General features: G+C 34.2%; 1 protein-coding gene across 4 annotated transcripts in view; it reads left to right on the top strand.

Moving 5' to 3' along the window:
• Window positions 1–5,463: 5,463 nt before the first annotated feature.
• The window catches only part of LOC117327684 (adhesion G-protein coupled receptor G2-like), a 62,141-nt gene continuing 44,884 nt past the window's right edge, over window positions 5,464–22,720 (top strand). For 2 of the 4 annotated variants that reach the window (XM_033884789.1, XM_033884787.1), the window contains exons 1-6: window positions 5,464–6,093; window positions 16,975–17,864; window positions 20,209–20,280; window positions 21,105–21,176; window positions 21,637–21,708; window positions 22,063–22,134. In XM_033884789.1, coding sequence (XP_033740680.1) covers window positions 17,614–17,864; window positions 20,209–20,280; window positions 21,105–21,176; window positions 21,637–21,708; window positions 22,063–22,134 — 539 coding nt within the window. In that variant the 5' untranslated portion in view covers window positions 5,464–6,093; window positions 16,975–17,613. The remainder of the gene's footprint in view (window positions 6,094–16,974; window positions 17,865–20,208; window positions 20,281–21,104; window positions 21,177–21,636; window positions 21,709–22,062; window positions 22,135–22,720) is intronic. The other 2 variants (XM_033884788.1, XM_033884786.1) reach the window with 1 other exon arrangement.

The raw sequence follows: 22,720 nt of genomic DNA on the forward strand, positions 1-22,720 counted from the left end.
ATCTAAAAACCGAAAACTCGCAACCAGATTGATGACGTAACAATATTGTCACCAAATGGTGCCATATGAAAAAATGGCGTGGTAAGGGTTGACGTTTCAATTTGTAAAGTAGTCTGCAGGTTTGACCCATTAACACTACAGCAAAGAGAATGGCAGATTTTTACAAAATATTTGATACCTGCAGATGTTGAGCCAGAAAAAAAGACAAAAGAATTGGCCGCATCCGTTGATATATAAATCTGGGGGAATGCTCACATTGGTTGCATCTAAAATAGGACACACTAAAATGTTGTAACTGGGAATTTTGAGAGGTTTATGTTCATTTGTTATATACCAACCATCAATCGCATACCCAGAATCCGCCATTTTGTACGTGATTCGTGTCCGTCACCGGAAGTTGTTTCCATGTTAAGTTTTGAGAGAATGAAAATGGAAGTTACACAGAAACACGTGTTTGACTCGAACCTACACCCTCATAAAGCTAATCCCTTACACATGGAGATTATGACAATCCGATATGATTAAAATCCGGTACAAATGACACCCCGATGTTAATTATAACCGTCTAGCCCCCCAAAACGTTTCAAAATGTGCTATAACACAGCTTCCTGTGTTTTTGGTGTGGTACAGCGAACGCAATATTGGCCCTGCATTTTATCACCTGACAAAAACATAGCAAGTTTAGATGATGACATTGTTTGCACTTAATCTGCATTTATATAAAAATAACTTTCATGCTTTATTTGGGGGTTTACGCCACAAGGTCATATGAATCCGTTGTCCAAGAATGGTGAACCACTGAAGGACGACTTTCTACTGATCATATTATCTACAAGTTAATAAGGGTACTGTGTCTGGCTGGTGATTAGTTTGTAAAGCTCTATAAATATCTATTCTGGTATTAAGTGTGACTGCCGTCCCTGATTAACACCTAGTATTAATAAAGTATTGGTCTATGTAACGAGGACACACAACGTAGATATACTTTGGTATATGGAAGTCTGGCTCTTCGGTGGCAACACTGTCACCTTCATGTACTCGTACGAGCTCGTAATCAAATCGACAGGTATTTCTGTCTTCATGATAATCTATCGAGGTGGAAAACAGCAAACAGGTTTTTCGGCTATATTGCAGAGAAGTCTTACGTTACTGAATGGACGTGGTTCAATTGCCACAGAACTACATATTCACTTAAAAGAACAAAATCACATCCGCTCCGCTATGAAGATATGCGGATATCCCGTTTGAGTCCTACCTATATTTTATATTGCTAGAGTATAAAATCTGCCAATAGAACATACTTTTCACGGCCCCGAGATTTTCCGTTATCCTACATACCAAGTTAAAATTATTACATCTATGTGTTTGATCACAGGGACTTGAGAATTTGTTACAGTCTACGTGTATTTGGACCTTCCCTAGTGTGTATATAGCACATTTTGAGGGCTACAAATCGTCTCAAAATGTGCTTATACACATTAGGGAAGGTCCAAATACACGTAGAATGTAACAAATTCTCAAGTCCCTGTGTGTTTGATGTGTTTTTAGATTGATGTCTAATCTACTGAACTGCTATGTCAGGATATACTAGTCATAATACCGGCATGTAAACGAAGTATTATAGTATGTATCACTCAAGGTTTTCATGGCGGGTACGTGTTGTCAATTAAGTAGAAGACGCTTTCCCTTCCGAAACAAATGGTCTTATCCTCCTATTTTTTTTGTTATTGTTTTATTGGTTTTCAGATACAACAACGTATTCGTTTACATATTTGCACTAGTTTGTTTGTCGTGCAAATTAATTTTCAGATTACAGTTTTTTCATAAAAAAATTACAAAAATGTGCTCTACACTAAGAAGGATCGATTTGGAATAAAATGACATCGTTTGTGTCAAATAATTAATACCAAAGAGTTATATGAACACACAAAAAGGCGGAAAGGGCCTGCAGAATAAAGAACTTTGAACATTTTATCAATGATACCGATATTTTACGTACACAGTACCACTGCTTAACAAAGATAATAGTGATTCACAAATTTAATCTTTCGGACAACCTCATGTGAAAATCCAAATTCATATACATGTTTATTCAATGATATTCACTGATTCATTCAAAGACGGTCACTGACTTATTCAAATGCATTCACTAGATGGAAGCAGGCTGACGGATGTCCTATTGGTAAATTAAACGCGCCAAACAATATCACCAGACTACTCGCGTAACATGAATGCGAAAGCGTCAACGAAGCTTGTTCAGATTCATGTTGATAAAATCCATGTCCTCGCCTATGTTAATGTAGCAGACGAAGTTGAATTTGTAGTTGGTATTATTAGCGAGGGATTTAATTTAGCAATATTCATGGTAATTGAATATAGACAAAGCGATTGATGTTTACGGTGTTGTGCGAAATTTAATACCCGCTAATTAGTACCGACTAGGACAACCGCGAAATATTAGCCTATGAAGTTTAGCCCATATACAGTAATCAGAGTAGAAGAATGGAACACTTGCAGAATATATTAATAAACTCTGAGGTAAACGATCAAAATCATTTTAAATCAACCGCAACATTAGTGAAATATTTCATCGGTGATTAAAAAAACAACACAAACCACCTACACTTGTAACAAGTTTGAGGGGGCGTATGTCATCTCTTGATAACATACGATATTGATCCTAAAATCCTGTGTTGTTTTCGTGTGCGCTCTTCTGAGAGACACAGGTGAGAAACGAGGCGTACTAATCCTAGTATACACAGATATGGTGAACTCTTTTTTTTTTTCAAATGTCATACGACAAGAAAGTGATCACATATATATACAAAAGAGAGTGATTTTTATATTTCTGTAAACAGTGAAAAGGCGGCATTTGTTGAAGAAGTTTAATTTCTCACGGTTTTAAGTGACACACGTGGACTGTCGTTTGGCGATTACGCAATCGCAACTTCCCAGCCAAGTACGAAAAAACCCCGATACAAATAACTATATAGTCAATACGTTGGTAAGTTTTACTAGTGTGTTTTATAACAGGTCACTGAAATGCTCTAATCGTTACAATATTACTAACGACGCCCAGTTTGGTTTTTAACCTGGTTACAGTACAAACAATGCTTTATTTGCTCTGCACGGTATTATAAAAATAACTCTCTAAAAAGCGTAAAATTGCTGTTTTATAGACTATCGTAAATCATTTGAGAGTGTTAATAGAAATAAATTATTTAAAACATTGTATCAGATTCAGATTATTTTATTATTTCCTTGTGTTACAAGACACATTGGAGAGTAGACATATACATATACAAATTGTGTAAGAGGGACACCTCTAAACTCGTGGACCTTTTCCGCAATATGCTTGGCTTGATTCAATGTGTCTCTTTCTCTACTCAATGTACGTTAATGATTTTGAAAATGACTCAAATAACATGCCATGTGATGTATATTTTCTCAGAGACGTTCTTTATTTTTGTCGATGTAAGCTGACGAGAATGTTTGTTCTGAATCACCAACTGGTCTTCAAAAATGTTAGAGTCTTTGAAATCATTCAGTGACAATTAATGGCAACTGTTTGTAAATACTGGAAAAAACCCCCCATAAAATTGTCATTTTCAGGAGTGTTTGAAGATTAAACTCCAACGAACATTTCTTTTTTTTATTTTAATTTAATTTTGAATTTGAAGTTGTCGATAGCTTTATTTACCTTGGGATCGCATTGTATTTTAATGGTAACTTTAATAAAACTCAGCTCACTATTGCTGATCATGGACGAAAGTGTTTGTTTAATGTTTTAAAGATTTGCAACAATCTGTCTTTAAATGTTGAATCTAAGATGAATGTTTTTGATGTTTATGTTTCTTCTGTCCTTAAGTATAGCTGTGAAGTTTGGGGCTTTACCCCGGCAGGACAATTAGAAAAACAGATCTTGGTTTCTTGAAAAGGATGTGAAACGTCAAAAAAGCGCAACATAGTATATAATTTATTCAGAGTTGGGTCGTTTACCTATGCATATCACACGGAAGTGTCGAATTATTAAATACTGGCTTAAATTAATTAAGTCTGATAATTGTATACTTAAGTCAGGTATAATTGAATGTAATCACAGAAGCTGTCACTGGCGTTGCCGGGTTAGAAACCTTTTACGTATTTCGGTCATGGTAATGTTTGGTTGAGTTATAACGCAGATAACATTGATTCCACCGATGAACGATTTCATGGAAAACTCATCAAATTGTTTTTTGTTCAAATTTTTAATCGACTCCTTCACTTTTCTAGGATGTCTTTCTCCTGTGTATTTTTTTATTTCGATTATCGTTACGAAAATTCCAAAATATTCCAAGAGAACGCAGATTTTGCATTTACTGTAATCATATTTGTTAGAAGATAAATTTCATGTCATGTTTATTTGTCCTCTTTATAATAATTATCGTAAAATATGTTTAGAAGTTTTTTGGAATCGGGCATCATCTTACAAACTGGTTCTGTTATAAACTCAAAAGGAACTTTGCAAATTAGACAAATACATGTATCTTAAGCTTTCACATCACGTTCCGCGTATCATGGTTAGGGCAATTTTCAATAGCATTAAGTCGGTCACTTCCTGCCAATGTGAAAACCGCCTTCTCATGTTTCACGTGACTTTTCATTTTTTTTTTTCAGTTTTATAAGAGATCATAATTTATTAACTTTATGTCAGTGCTTTTTATCTTTACAATTCTGGCACTTTTTTGCCGTTATTCAATATAGCAGCAATCAAATGTCCGCCCGTTAATTAATAATGCACAAGCTTGCTAATTAACATATATAATTTATTTGATTTATCAATGCTGTAATGACTTGTAAATTAGTGCACGTTGTATATATGTTGTAAGCATGTAATGCTTGTAACCCGGAAAGCTTAAGGTTAACAATTATTGAAACAATAAAATTCCGAGTCTAGGTAGAATTGGACGAGATGTTACGATGATGTGATCATAGTGTCACATTATGAACTACTTGACACTTTCTGTTAGTGTTTTACCTAGCCGTACTTTTTTTCTTCGTCGGGAAAAACGAAACCTTATGAAACATTTTCAGCAGACATTTTTCGAAATTAGACATTGAAATAATATACAAAATAATAACAGTGATACACTCTTGAAGAGTGTTCCCCGTAAATGGTTGGTGACTTTTCTTTTTTAAACTTCATTGGTTTAGATCCGTTTAAAGGAATATTTTATTGAGCTGTCGACCTTGTTTTATGGGGACGGGTTGACTATAGTAAGGGTGATTTGGTTTTTGTATAATGTTATTTGATCGTGTGTATGTGTGTCCCACGGTACACACTGGTGGGGTATGTTGACCTAGGGGACTAGACTCTCCAGAACCAAACCTGATCTTACCCAAATGTTTCTATTTATAGACGGCACGGGATACGAAAAGGGTGCGTCATAGTGTGCCGTATTATTATACACATTGTCGTCAGTATATTATTGTTGTTGAGAGTTCAATACACATTAAACAACGCGTTACCTGACTAACGACTTTAGAATATTACTATTGTCGTGAAATGGAAACATTTATTTGGTGACATATGTTTCATATTTCTTTGCAAATGTGAAAGAATGTTCTTTACGAGGTTTTAAATCATAATGTGTATTATTGAATCCCATTCACTGCGGAATTAAGTGTGTCACATTGTACAGCGGGGATAGAAATATATGCTTGACAGGTTTTGGACACGCTTTGTTGAATTTAATACAAACGAAGGAAGACTACCGGTCGGAAGTTTATATACCCGTAGTGTCACTGGAACAGCCAGGTCGTGAACTGTTGAGCTCATGGATGTTTATACTTTGTCCACTCATCAATAATATTAAAAACAGCACGTCTTTCATATATACATAAAACTCTGAGATTAAGAATCATGTAAATAAGACCAGTGTGTTATTGAAAACTGGAGGTCAGCGTATACAAACTTTCGGTGGAATGGGTCTAGTTTCCCCCATTTTTACGTGACAATAGTTCATACCAGAGTTTATAGAACGTGACATGTAACATAAGGACACATAGTGAAGTTGCCTGTCATCCTGATCGACAACCTACCCGGAGTGTAAGGTAAGGCAGCATTGTTATATATATGAACGTATATTAACATAAGTCCTTTATACACAGACTATACAGACTGCATGTAGTCTCTCTTTGAAGGTAACGCTGTTTTATTGCATCTAGAAAAAAAGGAAAGTTGGCCAGTATATTTTGCACAGGTAAGCATCGAACTTACTCTCTTTACCAAACTTTGTTACTCTATGAAGCATTCCTTTAGAGAAGAGAAGGCAGTCGTGTCATATTTGTAAGTAATCGCTGATGTTAATGCAGTCTCGATTTAGTAAAGAACTGAGATGACATCCATGAGCTTAGAGTTCTTATTAACAAATTTCTCCTTACCTGTGTTCAACTCTTCAAGCTACCAATGCAGGCCTCGAAGATTTTATTATGCTGTCTTTTCCTTTTCATTGTATTAAGCGATGGTGCCTTTTCTTATGTTGCTCTCTTCGTTACCTACTGTCTTTCTTTTGGTTTGTTATTTCCTCAATTTCTATTGTCTTCCTTTTTGTTTTTTGTGTCCTTAGTTTCTATTGTCTTCCCTTTCATATTGTTGTGTCCTCAAATTCTATTGTCTTTCCTTTCGTATTGTTGTGTCCTTAGTTTCTATTGTCTTCCCTTTCGTATTGTTGTGTCCTCCAATTCTATTGTCTACCCTTTCGTTTGTTCTGTCCACAGTTTCAATTGTTTCGTTTTTCGTGTTTGTGTTTCTTCAGTTTCTATTGTCTTCCCTTTTGTTTTGTTGTTTCCTCAGTTTGTGTCGTCTTCCCTTTTGTTTTGTTGTTTCCCACGTTTCTATTATTGTTCCCCTTTGTTTTGGTGTTTCAACAATTTCTATTGTGTCTTCATCTCTTGGTACCTTACGGCCATTTCCATTGATTCAGCCCGATTGTTTATATCTACGTGAATTCGCCTTCTCCTAAGCATAGTTCTCGTTTCTTTCATTCAAGGTTCAATACTATGAATCTTTTTGAACTCAGCGATGATGTTTTTCCTCTTATTTTCTTCTTCTGCTTTTTGTTTGCTTTGTTTTTGTTTTGTTTTTAAACAATGGTAATTGTCTGATACTTGTCCTGTCAATGGATTTATAATAATATATATATGTTGTTATTTTGTTATAATTGACATTCATATTATCAATCTCCACGTAAGTGTGTAAAAGGCTTAAGCTCGGCCACAGGTTTTGGCTACGCTCGGACAGATGTCATTTAATAATGCAAGTCTATATAAGCAGGTGGACAAGTTGGCAGTAATGTTACCAGTGTACAGGTCTCCGTATATGTGCTGGCTTTAATAGGATTAATGTGTTTGAAAAACGACAATACATACGTAAATACCCCAGGACTAATGTACTAATTCAACATATTCAACAATGTAGGCCACTTGGAGGTATTTTGTTATGGTTTGCATTTTTATTCAGATGAGATTTTACCTCTTGAAGACACCATATACATTACATGTTGTCGCGTTTACGTTGATGCATGTTAGACTATAAGATCTATATCAGATAGAATCGTTAATGAACATATTAAACACACTCAACAAACATATCTTCTTATATATTCGAAAAATTTTCAATTTTAGTCCTATCAAATTGGACAATTGGAATTATTAAACCCGTTTATAAAAATACATGAACACAATCTTGATAACTACAGAGCAATTACTTTAGTATCGTGCCTAGGTAAATTAAAAAAGCATTTGATACGGTGTGGCGTATCGGATTATGGAGAAAAATGCAGTCCGTTTCTATCACGGTTAAAATTTTCAAAGTTATCAATAACTTATATAATAATTTTCAAAGTTATCAATAACTTATATAATAATTTTCAAAGTTATCAATAACTTATATAATAATTTTCAAAGTTATCAATAACTTATATAATAATTTTCAAAGTTATCAATAATTTATATAATAATTTTCAAAGTTATCAATAACTTATATAATAATTTTCAATGTTATCAATAACTTATATAAAAGTACTAAATCATGTGTAACGTAGGGTTTAAAATAAGGCGAAAATGTGTCATCATTGTTGTTTCCTATATACTCTAACGATTGTTTTCTTTAGTATAGTTAGTATCAACACTTTTTATTTTCATGTTATTAACCTGTAAGCCCTGTGCATTGTTTTGTCATATTGACGTCTTGTTACACACTTTGTGTGTCCTGAATGAATGAAAAACATATTGAACTCTTGAATCAAGAAAACTCAGTGAATACACTTCTTTTGAGAAACACTTTAGAGATTGAAGAAGTCCAGCTAGTTTCGTTTGTATATGCATTCGTTATAGGAATGTTTTGTTTCTGAGTGTCGCTCCCTTTTTCTTTGTTTATAAAACAGTGATGTGTATTCTAGTTAGTGTATTTACATAAAGAATTTTTTACATAGGACATACACATGTTCTGTGTGTCATTGTCATACAGGAAGGCAGTAGTCTTTAATTATATTATCTGTCTTGAGAGGGTTATTAAATTATTTACAGATAATCACGGCAATTAAACTGATAACATATCCGGTTTGAAGTAAACTCCGAGCTGGTTTGTCACATGATGCTATACATGTACACTGTTTTAAAGTCCCGTTTTCCTTTTTCGCATAGAAACTTTTGATAAATTTTACTCGTTGTATTCATAACCAGCCTTTTTAATTAAAAAAAAATGACTGTGTAACGATATGTTAATACATTTCTCAAACATGCCCTGTGCTCCCGATGCTATTGGTTGCTTGAATTGATTTGAGTTTGTAGATTCCATCGTGCCAAAGTTGTTCATACTCCCGGAACATCAGATTACTTAAGATTGTATATCAAACTAAACTACCAATGATGCGTTACAGCGTGTTATATATCCCAAGTGATATTAGTCTGCAGAAAACGGTTAGTAAAGGTACAGTGGTTTTCGGAATCCTCAATTTATCTTTTTGTGAAATCCTGGTGTTTTCATGAATACAGAACAACGTATTGTTTTAACCCAAACAAGCACTAATTAGAAAAGAGAAGAGAACAACGCATAATGTATACTCAGTAGTGCTTAGCTAAATTCATAAAATTTTGGATGATAAAGTATTCCAGCGATTAGCATTTTTCATTGACATTATTTTAAACTCGTCCTTGGTACGTCGGAGTTTTCTTGAATTTAATACCTAGCCTGTTGCGTGCTCAAATGAAATAAGTCCGAAACCTGTTGAAATAGACACCTTTTGTCCGATAAGCCGATCAGGACATTTTTGAGTACTATGATAAACTGTTTTACATTTAGAATACGTATAATTATTTGACGGGATATCTCTAAATCAACATATTACGATGAATAAACATGTGTTTAACTGTATTATAGGTCAAGCTGTAGGTCATCTATGATTTATTGTATGTTTTTATATCCGGAAAGGTCGGAACATTTGTCGTGTTAAGAAACGGCCCAGTAGGTCGATCTCATTTTGGCATTTGAAACCGATACCTAGATTGAGGTCAATTACTGTGAGAGTTTTTGTGTGAACCCCATCATAGAAGGAGAACTGTATTTAATCTTGATGTCATAAACGTTTGCCGACCATCTCAAATTGTTCTAATGATAACTTCATACATAATGATTTCTCGTTCCTGAGGAAATGGAACAATTTAACAAAGTGACACTTAAGTGTGGATGAGATATACTAAGAGTCATTTTGAAAAATCAGTATGTATTCAAAATGTCACGTACATATCGATGTATGTCGAGGATCGTATATAACTGTATGGTCGCTTAAGTACAAATTCTATGAATATAACGAGCCTGTAAGAGTCTGTAAGTCTATGTAACGTTTATTGGAGTCAGGGCGTTCTATTATGACCTCTCGGGAAAACATCATTTCCTGTAATCTTGCTTTTACAGGATTTCCTTCAATAATCGAAAAATTCTGTTCATACAATTTAACACTGTTTGAGACAAAACATTGATCTATTAACCAATTCATTTCAGCCAAATTTATAGATAATTACTATGCTCTGTTTTTTTTTTCTCTAACGATTATAAGATATCAAAACTCTATATAAAATGTCAGGAACATGTCGTGGTATAAACTTGAGAGTTCATATGCAATTGAATAGGAATCGAGGTTTCAAACTCTGTGTGCAAAAGAAAAGTGACTGGACTTTTTTAATTAAAAATATCTTAATATAACTGATGCGTGATATTCAAGACATCGTGTGTAACAATGGATGAAGTACATCGTGATGTTGCTAGTTTTTATCGCTGAAATTTGTAAATAGATATTCTTGTTTAGAATGAAACAACACCCCCTTTCAATTTTCTTGTGTAGCAAATGTAGACAACTCACGTTAGTGTGCGTGTTATATTGAACGGGGCTCGATTCAACAAAGGTTCATTACTTTATTGGTGGAGAAGGGGGAGGAAAGGGTGATGGTATAAAAAGACAGGCGATGCTAAGAGACATCGGTATATATAAACACGTAGGTTTAGCATGCAATCATAACAACAGATATCCCTGTCGAAACTCATAAAATGCATGAAAAAGTGTTGAAATGGTGTAAAATGTATGAAAAACAACGAAACATACAGAATGTAACACTCTTTAATATGTATTTAGTATCAGATATAACAAATTTAAATTACAGCATTACAGACAGAATAGAGGTTTACTTTTATTAACATTGATTGTTTCTCATAACAAATACAATAACAAATGAAAAGTGGATCGCGTTTTTCATATATAAACGCACATGAGATATTGTTATATACACAAAGTAATATATAGCAAAGAATTAAAAAAATGATATAATAGATATAGCATATGATTTTATGTAAATGTCATCATGCCATAGACTTACATACATACATTATGTATGTATAATATGTACATGTAGGCATATGATCAATTTGGGCTTTTTAAGCTAACTTATTTATAAGGTTCTCGAGTGCGATGTAATAAGCAAATTTTTAGGAATCGGAACATACAAATACAGGAATAACAAATGGAAAACATCTAGCAATGAAAACGCACAAAATTAATTAAAGATGAAGATCAGGTAATAAATTATCTTCCGGTAGATTCCTGTCTCCCTTACAAAAACAAATCGTGACTTATTAATAAACAAGCTAAAAGGAGGAATGTTTAGTTATTAAAACACTACTTTCATTTTACTCCAACCAATGCATTAAAATATCACAGAACTTGATAAAATTTGGAAAAAAAAGAAAAAAAAAAATCTATAGAGAATGAGACTATTGAGAGATTTAATTGTTATAATATAGCCTAAAAGATAATTAATATTCATGAAGAGCTATAACAGGTAAATGAAACGTAAACTAGTACGACCTCACTTCAAGCAGAAGGATAGCTGAAACAAATCCTGGTAATCACTCTGAGGTGATGTAAGTTGACTAGTAAGAGATGTGACACTAGAGTTATGTAAAAATCACTCAACCATGTCTAATCATTTGCCTTTCATTAAATTTACACGCGTGATGTTAGTTCATACCTGCTAATTTACATACGTTACCTGGTGTAACAATACACATATCTAACACAAGGTAAGTGTGTTTTTTACACTTTCTAACATACAATTGTTATCCTATACCTGGTTATCGCTACCCGAGGTGATGACTGTGTACTTTGGACTCTCGTCCGTCTTTAGCTGGTTGAACGGCAGTGGGCAGCAGTATAGGATTTCTAGGGGTGTTGGTGTTCATGCCTGCTCTAAGGAATTAAATTATCATTGTTTTGCATGTAATATACCTTTACATAGCAGTGTGTGTTTCGGACAACGTAATTTGTCTCACGCCCACAAGTAGTTTCTGTGGTTTGACAGATCTTGTTGAAATTCTCAGCTGAAAAGTGCATTGTAGTATATGTTACAAATATTGATGGAGGCAAATGCTTGTTGGCTGAATGATAGACGTTTTGGTAAGAGGAGGGCTAGAATGGAAATATCGGAAGGACGAACTGTTATGTGATTTGATGAAGTTAGAGGAAAAAACCATTAGTGCAAGTGTTGATGGAAGACTGAGCTTTTATAGGGAAGAAAAACGGATCGACTATCAGATGGTAAACAGCTGCCTTGTAATAGATTTAGTTTAATAAATGACACGACATTAGCATGGCTTAGTGAATTGCCGCATGGTAGACCAAAGTGATGCATGATTTGACGGGCATGGTTAGACTGTCAGATTCATAGCTTGACGGGTCGTTGCATCGTTGGAAGGAACAACACATGTTTGAACGGTGTTACGCTTAAAATGTTTTAACGAAGCTTTTTGTTTCTGTGCATCCTGTAGTTCTAGTGTGAAGTTTTGAAATATGTATTTAGTGTTCAATTCTAGTGTCTTCGATGGTTCGTGTAAGATTCCGACTCTAGCGTCTTTGAGGATACTTGTTCTAGTTGGACTAGTTAAATTCTAGTGTCTTCCATAGTACTTGTGAGAGTCCCACTCTAGCGTCTTGGACGATACTTGTTCTAGATGTACTAGTTGAATTCTATTGTCTTCGGTGATACTTGAACTAGTTGAAATTTGGTGTCTTCGATGGTACTTGTACTAATTCTATTCTAGAGTCCACGATGATACTTCTACTAGTTTAACTCTAGTGTCCTCGATGATACTTCTAAGAGTTCAATTCTTGAGTCTCAAATGATACTTTTAAGAGTTCAAACCTAGTGTCTTCGATGATACTTGTAAGAGTCCAGTTCTAATGTCCTAGTGGCCTTCCGCATATAGTATTGCCGATGATTTTATATTGTTTAGCATCAACAGCTATAGTTGCTCAAGGATGGCCGCCTGCGAGCTATATACTTGTGGGAGGCTGCGGTATGTTCTTGGTTTCCTCATTTGTATAACATTGGAGTGATACCTACTTTACAGTGCTACCTTACTGAAGCGTACTGCCAAAGTCAAGATTCTAGTGGTCAGTCTATATTCTATTGTATTTTCTACTGCGTTCGAAATAAACCTGTGTATGCTAATTAGCTTACACACGAGGGGACCTAATTCCATACACGTCGTAATTAAACCGTCTGGAAATAAAACACTAGAAACTTACTTAAATATATCACCGCAAATAATTGATTGTAAATGTCAGAAATGCAAATTCTACAGTTCCAAAACTACCAGAGTTATATACGTTCCCGAACATTAGCTGCAAGTAATACCCGCTACGGACGTTCATGACGAAAATGATAAGGAAGTCAGAAATATTTGTTGTCATTCTGTCAACACGAAAAGTGAAGAGGCCGCCAAAAGTAGCCGTTGACGAGCTTTCTGACACTACCGATGACAAATGACAAATAGTCTGCCTTTTTGAAAGGACACATACGTCTAGCGTGACTAAGCTGCCATTAGTACAGCTTTTAACTTTAAATTTGACCATGTGATAAATGGGTGTCTGGAATGGATTTGTAAAGCATTTATACATTATGATATGTTTAACAATATGTCTATACTATCAGCCAAATATTCAGACCAACAGTTCTGCTTTAGTACCAGCAGCAGGGTGAGTACTCCTTACGTTGTCTCCTATCGATATTTTTGTATTTTTTTTTTTTTTAATTTCTAATTTATTTTTTTGTGCAACTTATTTATTTGGCTTAAATAATAGTTATTCAATATGAATGACAATTTGAGGAATTTGGAAAATATAATATATAAATACATTTGTAAACGCAAGGATTCGGAAAATGTACCTTATTGATTCTTTGCTAATACGTTTCCTGAATACTTATATTCTTTTTTGGGATATCTACATTGTTGTACATGTATGCATACATTAACACGTCTCGCATGCCATTCCTATTGGAAGTAAACATAAACATTATATAGTAAATAAACATTATATCGATATCACATTAAAAAATAAAAACAAACATGATATTGTAGGGTGGAAGGGGACGGGTACAATAGTGGAGAAGTAGGGACCATGCTGATGGGATAATTCATACAGTACATCCAGGTTTATAATATAATGTTATTGTTCTTTGACTCGCTGTTATTTCGGAAGGTCAAACTCCCATATATAGCATACAGCACTTATGTCCCTAACATCATGGCGGAGTCCTAATGGACGAAAAAGCTGTATGGATCTTACATCACTGACGAGTTCTAAAGGACAGAAAGCTGTATGGTGACACTAACATCAATGATGAGTCCAAGAAGGACAAAACTCTGTATGGTATCCTTAGTATCACTGCTGAGTCCTATATGTGGACCCAAATTAACTCAAATGTTATCATGATGGTAGCCAGATGATGTTGATAACCCAAACGTATAAATGTAATTGCACGCGGTTTAAAGTAGTATAAATGCTATTTATTTATACCATGGGGAATCCTTAAAAATGATATATATGTGTTGTTGATCCGTAGATCGTACACATATAGTTTACTAAAGTTCCATTTTCTTGTTAAACGAACCACGCAGTGACCGCCAGTGTTCTGCTCATATTAGCTCAAATGTCGCATCTGATCTACTCCCAAAAATGTGATGGGTTATCAATATTTATATCCAATTGCAACATCAAATTTTATTAAAAGATATTTTAGTGATAATGATAAAAACAATTACAAAATATATATACAGAGAAAAAAAATTAAATACACATATACGAAATATTTATGCTTCATGTATAAGAAATATTAAAAATACACATAAACGAACTATTCATAGATAAAGACAAATACTTGTATTTGAATAGATGGTTACTATTTTGAAAATAAGTGAACAAATGGAAAAGTGAAAAATAAAGAATTCGAGAGCTCACACAAATATTTGGAAAAGTGGAGCACACCATTTATTAAATTGCAAATAAGACAGTCAGACTCATAACTATGTTATAACAAGCTTTTATGTTTCTTTTCATCAATATATATCGCTAATATCGTTGGTTACTTTAATCTGAATATAAAACTCTAAGCCTTCATCTGATGATGACAATGCAAATAAAGTGCGAATTAGAAAATGATTCCCATTTTTTCAAAATGGTGTTTTATATGAAAGTTTTATAAAATGTTTGATTAAGCTTACAATGCTTTATAAAAGTAAACCGGAACACTGTTTAAACACTTACGTTTGACAGATATAATAAGACGTTTAGATTGTTATCATTTACGTGTACCTATGTAACCTGAAACTAGGTAATATGTTTATCTTTATTGTCGTAACAACATAATTGCACGTAATAGGTATGGCGATTTACTATAAGAACATATATTGTCCTCTGTAAATCTCTGTTTATGTGGTAATTGATATAATTGTTTGGGAAGACACAGTGGGCGCTCTGTATTTTATCTTCTACCAAGACAACGACCTATCTATTTGGAAGATTTCTGACTTATTGTTTTTTTTTGGCATTAAAGTCAGCGACGGTTTTTATGTGACTCCATAACACCATAACTCACTGTTTCCTAGAGAGTTTACTCATTGCCATCAAGCATCTGCTGTAGAATGTTTTCATCAGTCTGATTGAAATTCTAGACCTTTAATTCCACTCCTAATGTTTGTCAGAGTATATTATCGAAGAGAGCAATCACCGATTGAATTTTAATCATATTCTACTTGTTATCGTCGAGTGCAATGCTTCAAAGTGTCTGATGGTTCTTTTTATCAAGTCATTTATTCTAACGAGTATATCATTAAACTATTGGGGAACCTTTATTCTATGATATACCATCACGCGAATTTCAGGTAAGGATGCTATATGTGTAGGAATATATTCATGTCGGCCCATGAGATATGGCAGATGCAGATATTCGATGTTAACGAGGCTAATCATTCAATAGAAATATGATATGGCGATGAAACATGATCGTGTCCTGTGTCGCGAGGAATGACATGTGAATTATTTTCAGTGACGTCAGTGATAAATTGTTTGGACAGAGAAGTGGCTTAATGAGAGATTTCAGAGAGTCTGTCCGTGCAGTTCAGTTAAAAACAGAGTATTTACGAAGCTTTTGCGTAGAATTCTATCAAAACTTTCTTAATTCTATCCCTTTGGTTTCATTGATCCGTGAATGTATAAACATCTATTTTCTGTTATAGTTCTAATATTTCTTAAGAATTGATACTGGGCATTGAAGAAGGGCAGACATAATATGACCGCACGGTCAGTTCCACTAATCTTTTCCCTGTTGTTCTCTCACTCCAAATCTTCAGGATTCGAACTTGAAGCATCTCGACAATAAAGGCATGCTCTATTCGAAACAATTGCGAAAACAGTTCAACTACAATCGACCCAGTCCAATGTCAACACAAAGTAAAGCCTCTCGCTTTAACTTCATATCGGCCATCGGAAGACCTTGTGGTTGAACTTCTCCCTTATAGAGATCTCAGTGGGTGTTATGCTACCTTGAGGGTTCCTGTGCGATGGTATTATAAAGGCACTACCAGTAGTCTCATCATTGGCAGACATCGTCCTCTTATAACCATTGCGATGAAAATCCATTAGGGCAGAATGTCAGGATGTAAATTAGATCCCATCTTGCTTTCAAAAGATCACCCAACATATATTTTCAGTTGTCCATGTAGCCACGATAAGTCCGTTTTCTGAACACACACTGATAATTAAGTAACTTTGGTGTTTTTGTCGGTAAAGGTAAGCAAGATTCAGAGTAATTCAAATTCGGATCAGGTCGGAAGAAAGTATCTCCCAATATCTGATTTTGTCCTAATGACTTCGAACCCTTGCTCTATTTTCAATGTTGATATGCAACATCTTTGCTAATATGAATTAGTCATGCAAACCGTCGTTCGCGAACGACTGGAACAATGACACATTTAGATGTGAAGGTCACGAGTAGTGCTTTGTTACAAATTCAGTTTTGGCAAACATAAATATCTAAACGTTCTCTTGAACTTGATTAACTATAATAGACATTATGTATCACATTGATGTTTATATTTTACAGATATACTCCCTACTGCTGATAAGAGCGAACCACAAAGACTACAGACGGAGACACATGTATATGTGTGACTGATATCATATGTTTGTTTAGAAGGTAAACAAAACTTCCCAGGCCAATAGAAATTTGTGAAACCGACCCATGGTAATAATCGATCAGAAAGGTGTTTATCCGCTTTGATCCACCCGGGTTGGTATGTACTCGTAATCAGAAACAGTATTCGTCCTTACCCGGGCCTCCTACCTGTCCGCTCAGCTGTGATGTTTCTTATGTGAACTTCTGTTATGACACTTGGATTTAGACAGAAACACATATGTTTGCTTGGATTTTTATACAACCGCCTCTGTTTCTGTGATATCTACCTGTAAAGAATTTTACGGGTATTTGTTAATAACGGACATTATTAGGTCATCATTGAGATATCAACCAGTGTAAACCATATTTGCGCAGATACCGACATTCCCTGGAAGGCAAGGTACATTCTGAAGAGGATCGTAAATTATATCATTTTAAAATCATCCCACGCAACCCAACGACTTGGAGTTTAAAACTTGTGAAATTGAAATAATATTGGTTTAAATCAACTCCAACACTTCGAGACATCAATGTTTAAATTTCATGCCTGATATCAGTTAATCATCCATGATGTCGAAACAAAGATTAGCCCTGCATATTTCGAGGACGAGTTGTACGTTTATAGTATTCATTGTGTGTGTTTTATTATCGAGAGTCAACTCGTCAACAACGACAAGTTTCTTAGATACTAATATCTGTAGCCCAGGGAACACAGTAACGTGCCCATGTAGATTCACGAACAAAAGATTGACGGTCAACTGTACTTACAAAGGATTCAATGAAGTTCCCCCGGGATTTCCTTCTGAAGTCAAAGTATTGTAAGTAACACCCTTTTCTGACCTATAATTGACCCAATATCATTGTACACTAAGATAACATTGAAAACTATATTAGAATATGTCGATGATAGAAAGAGAGTGAAATGAACTCTACTTTAGTATATGTCATATCATATGTCATCGCGCCACTCCGTATTTTCATGGATAAATTTATTATTTGTCTTTAATTAGCTTTATAAAGCATGTAATTAGCAGTATGATTACGATTATTGTTATAAGATATTCGTATACCACTTTTACTCACTGAATCCTCTACGAACATTATCTCACTTAAATCGAAAATTAGATTGGTCAAACAAAACGAAACAAATTGTTACATGTGGTAATTTATTCTACGATTTACATTGATTAAGTCACTATATGAATGTAACATGTCTCCTTACCACACGTACTATGAGTAAAGAGCTTCGACTCCGACCAATCTGATGACATGATATAGTGCTTTAAAATCCTACATATTCTCTCTATCAGATAAAAATCCTCCTCCTGCTCCTCCTTCTCCTCCTTAATGCGCTACGTAACCAAATCACTGAGCAATGGTATAGATACACATAATAATGATTCTGTTTGGCGGCTAATTATTTATTTATGTGTTGGTTAGTTTTGAGATAGGCGTTAGGAGTGTACAGAGAACCCCTTCTTTTGGTCTGAATGTCGACTGAATATTTGCCGGATTTGCAATTGATGTTTGAGAACCACCAGGAAACAGAATTTTCGGGAATAGACGATGAACAAAACATTTTGCAACATTACAATTTTTCATTTTTTTTTTCATTTTTTTGTCGTTTTTTGTTTTTTGTTTTTGTTTTGTTAAACATTAATCTAAAACTCGATTTTCTTGACATTAAGGATGGTATGCTCCTTAGTTGCATTCGAATGTACTTAATGATTTATGCATTTAATCGTTACTCTACAGGACCTCTGACAATAGAGGTACTCATCCCGGCAGTGAAGATGTGAGATATTTTTTTCTGAAATATATATTTTTTCTTTAATGCCAGATTAAACAAAAAACAAAAAAACAACTAATTCCATTTTCTTCATGTAGGGTTTTATATTTTCATATGCAGAGGAGTGTCATTTTGTAATTCATTATTTTGATAATTTACCCTAGGTTCTGTAAACATGCTAAGTCATTGGGTATGCGTAAACACTATCCGGCTTAAGCAGTTGACAGACGGATTAGCCACCAGGTAGCGTCACTGAAGCACACACATGTACATGAATAGGTTGGTAGGTGGGCACTGTCCATACCACAACAAGAAAAATGGACTCCCTAAACTCCATATCGATTTCTTAGCTATATTTTATTGCATGCTTGCCTTCATGCATATTTGTTTCCAATATCTCGTCAATTTATCTCATTTTCTGTATTTACTTGTTTTCACATCTCTTGTCACTCCAAATTACTTCTCTGTCTTGTTTCAGACAAATAAGGAACTAACACGCTTGCAGTTGATTCTCGCTTGTCCCACATATTCATTAATGATGTACCTGGTGATTCTCGCTTGTCCCACATACTCATTAATGATGTACCTGGTGATTCTCGCTTGTCCCACATACTCATTAATGATGTACCTGGTAATTCTCGCTTGTCCCACATATTCATTCATGATGGACCTGGTGATTCTCGCTTGTCCCACGTACTCATTAATGATGTACCTGGTGATTCTCGCTTGTACCACATATTCATTAATGATGTACCTGGTGATTCTCGCTTGTCCCACATATTCATTAATGATGTACCTGGTGATTCTCGCTTGTCCCACATACTCATTAATGACGTACCTGGTGATTCTCGCTTGTCCCACGTACTCATTAATGATGTACCTGGTGATTCCGTTATCATCATCCTAGTACTCATTTTGAGGTCATGTCTTAACATGTATTCGACCTAGGTTCACCTTTCCGGGTGTTGTATTTGAAGCGGAAGGCCCTCATCCTTCCGAAATACCTTCTCTCATTCCTCTTTTATCTTTCAATCTTGAATTTGTTCGTATTTTACCCTCTTTTTTCGATTTTGACGGTTTCGTTTCCGATATACCACATAAACTGTCAGGATATAAACAACCATGATTATCACTTATCATCAGGGTTTTCAGTGATAATTACCTTGAATCGTCAAAAGACCATGCATTTGGATGATATCCTATTGTCTTCATTCTTTGTAATATTTTGAATTTGGAAGTTTCGATTGTTCACACGTATACTTTCTGAAACGTTAAACACTTAGTATCGTTATTTATTTCGTTAGTAGTTGTAAAGTATATAATGTTTGATATTGATTATGCTCATTTTTGTTTGTGTATTTTTTATTTTTAAGATTACTGAAAAACAATATTATTACATGGCTAAATGCAGGAAATTTCGCTGGTCTACATTCCCTAGAGACGCTGTAAGTATGAGTGAAAGAAGGTTAGTTATAGGGTGAGTAACAATGGATATTAAAGAGAACAGATCTAATAAATTTTGAAAAACATTTTGGAAAATTTGCAGTTCCTCGTTTTTCTGATTCATAGACATTCTAAACACAGTTGGCTTTCATTTGAGTTAAGAAACATTTAATTTTACGACTTTAGTACTGTAAGCAACATGCCGCACTGGATTACAGGAACACAATATGACGGCCACTACTGAGACGAGTAGAATAACCCTGAATATAATATTCTTTGGTGATTTCATTTTTCATCTTATATCAATGCTAAGGTAGTTTTCTGTTTTACTTGAACGCAGAGATAAGTAGTTATATGTACGCAGTTAAAACGGATTATCACACATCCTTACAGGTGAAAAAGTTAAAGAGTGCATGCATTTTAAGTGCTCAGCATGCATATTTATTTTATTGTTTATTGGAAAACGTTGAAGCGTTCAAAAGCACGAGATGATATAGCGTATTAAAAATAAATCCGAAAACAATGGCACAATCACCGTGATTGCCATTCCAAATGTTAGTAAGATATTTCATTTTTTAGTCTTGAGGTGCTTAGTTAACATTGTAAGGCATGCAAATTAAATGTATCTATTTTGTCGTTCCATGTACATAATGAATCGTAAGACGTATTTTGTGAGATGTACATAGCGCTCCGATTACATCATTGCAATAAGCGATCACCAATCGCTACACACAGTAGAAGGAAGTAAACTAATTTGATTTTGAATTATCTTCCTGACATTTTCTGACTGATATTTGTAGCGTAATTGTAAGCCATGTTTTTACAGACATGCCAGCGACAACAGAATAAAGAACATACAGGCTGGAACCTTTGATAAGCTATACAGCCTGAGGACTTTGTATGTATACTACGATATATGAAGATAATGATTGACTTAAGTTAAATATGTTGGTTATTTCTTTAAAAGAAATCTTAAAGATGACTACTACCTTTTCGGTGTTGTAGAGTTATCCTTCTCTAATTACTTCGAATCTATGAACGTATTTCTTTTAAAAATTAAAGAATAATATACATGTTAAAATATATATACTTATATAATTTAGAAAATTCTTATTTGGTGTGAATGCTAATTAGCTAAAAGGTAAGGGAGTTAACTCTTATTCACGTCATATTATCTATATAATTTGTAGTTTGAACAGAAAATTAATACATTTAGGACTTCTTTGATCCAATCTTGATTTCTAATTTAAAACGCTATTATCGGTTTTTTAATATGTTAAAATGTTACGATTCAAGCAAATCCACCTAAAATGTATACCATTGATGGGATGTTTTTTGTTTTTGTTTTTATGTTGTAGAAATTTACAGAATAATCTTTTGACAAGGATTGAATCTTCCATGTTCCGAAATTTGCCTAACCTTCAAACACTGTATGTATTTATATGCTAAAAGAAGATGTTCTTGAACACAGACGTGATTTATGACCATATCTGATTATTTTATTTGTTCTATAAGTAAATCTCTTTATAATAGTAAATATTATGCGATCCAATCGTCGCCATGCGTTGTAGTAGAACGAGTCATTTATGATATCTTCACAAGTTCCTTTAGGTTGAAATGATCACCCATAATAAACTGTCGTATCATTTACGTAAGTTCATACGGCAACATTGACGTCATGATCGAATAAATAAAAAACAATTGTTTAAATGTTGTGATATTCCATTAATGTTAAATTGAAAATATTGTTTACTTATCATAAATATATATTTTTGTTTAAACAGCGACCTTTCAAACAACCAGATTTCAAGAGTGATTGGCGATGCTTTTGTTACCCTCACCAATATCAACCAAATGTACGTGTTCAATCTCTGCTGAGAAATTCTTAATCAACAGATAAATACATCAATATGGTCTCTTTCCTTTCAACAGTAGCAATTTATTTATTATTCAACTTTATTTGATACTGAAATTGACAAATAATAACATTCTTGTGGAGATTGTAAGAGAAAACAATCAGTTTGCTTTTGGAATGTGCTAAATTTCAGCACTGAAAGTCGTAGTTAACACGTCATGTGAGATGTAATCATGCAGTAGATCTCATAACGCCCGTCACGCTCGATAGTGATAATTAATGCTAACATATACCCTTTATACGACGCTGACATAAAGCTAGAGGTGTAAACAACACCAAAATGGTGACAAATATATGATTAATAGCATCGTAATTAACAGACATATGTCCACAATAAATGACTGGCTAGCAATAAATCTACCTTTCCAATTGACGGTAAGCATCTATATGTTGAACAACTTATATACACAATCCCAATTTATTTATTAAATATCTGCGTGGAAAGTATTTCATCAGAAATTGTATTTTCGTAGAATTTCTTAAATCACGAAAAAAACGAAACTCAATTCTGAACGTAATTTTATGCT

Source organism: Pecten maximus, chromosome 5, assembly GCF_902652985.1.
Source record: "Pecten maximus chromosome 5, xPecMax1.1, whole genome shotgun sequence".
Taxonomy (NCBI): domain Eukaryota; kingdom Metazoa; phylum Mollusca; class Bivalvia; order Pectinida; family Pectinidae; genus Pecten; species Pecten maximus.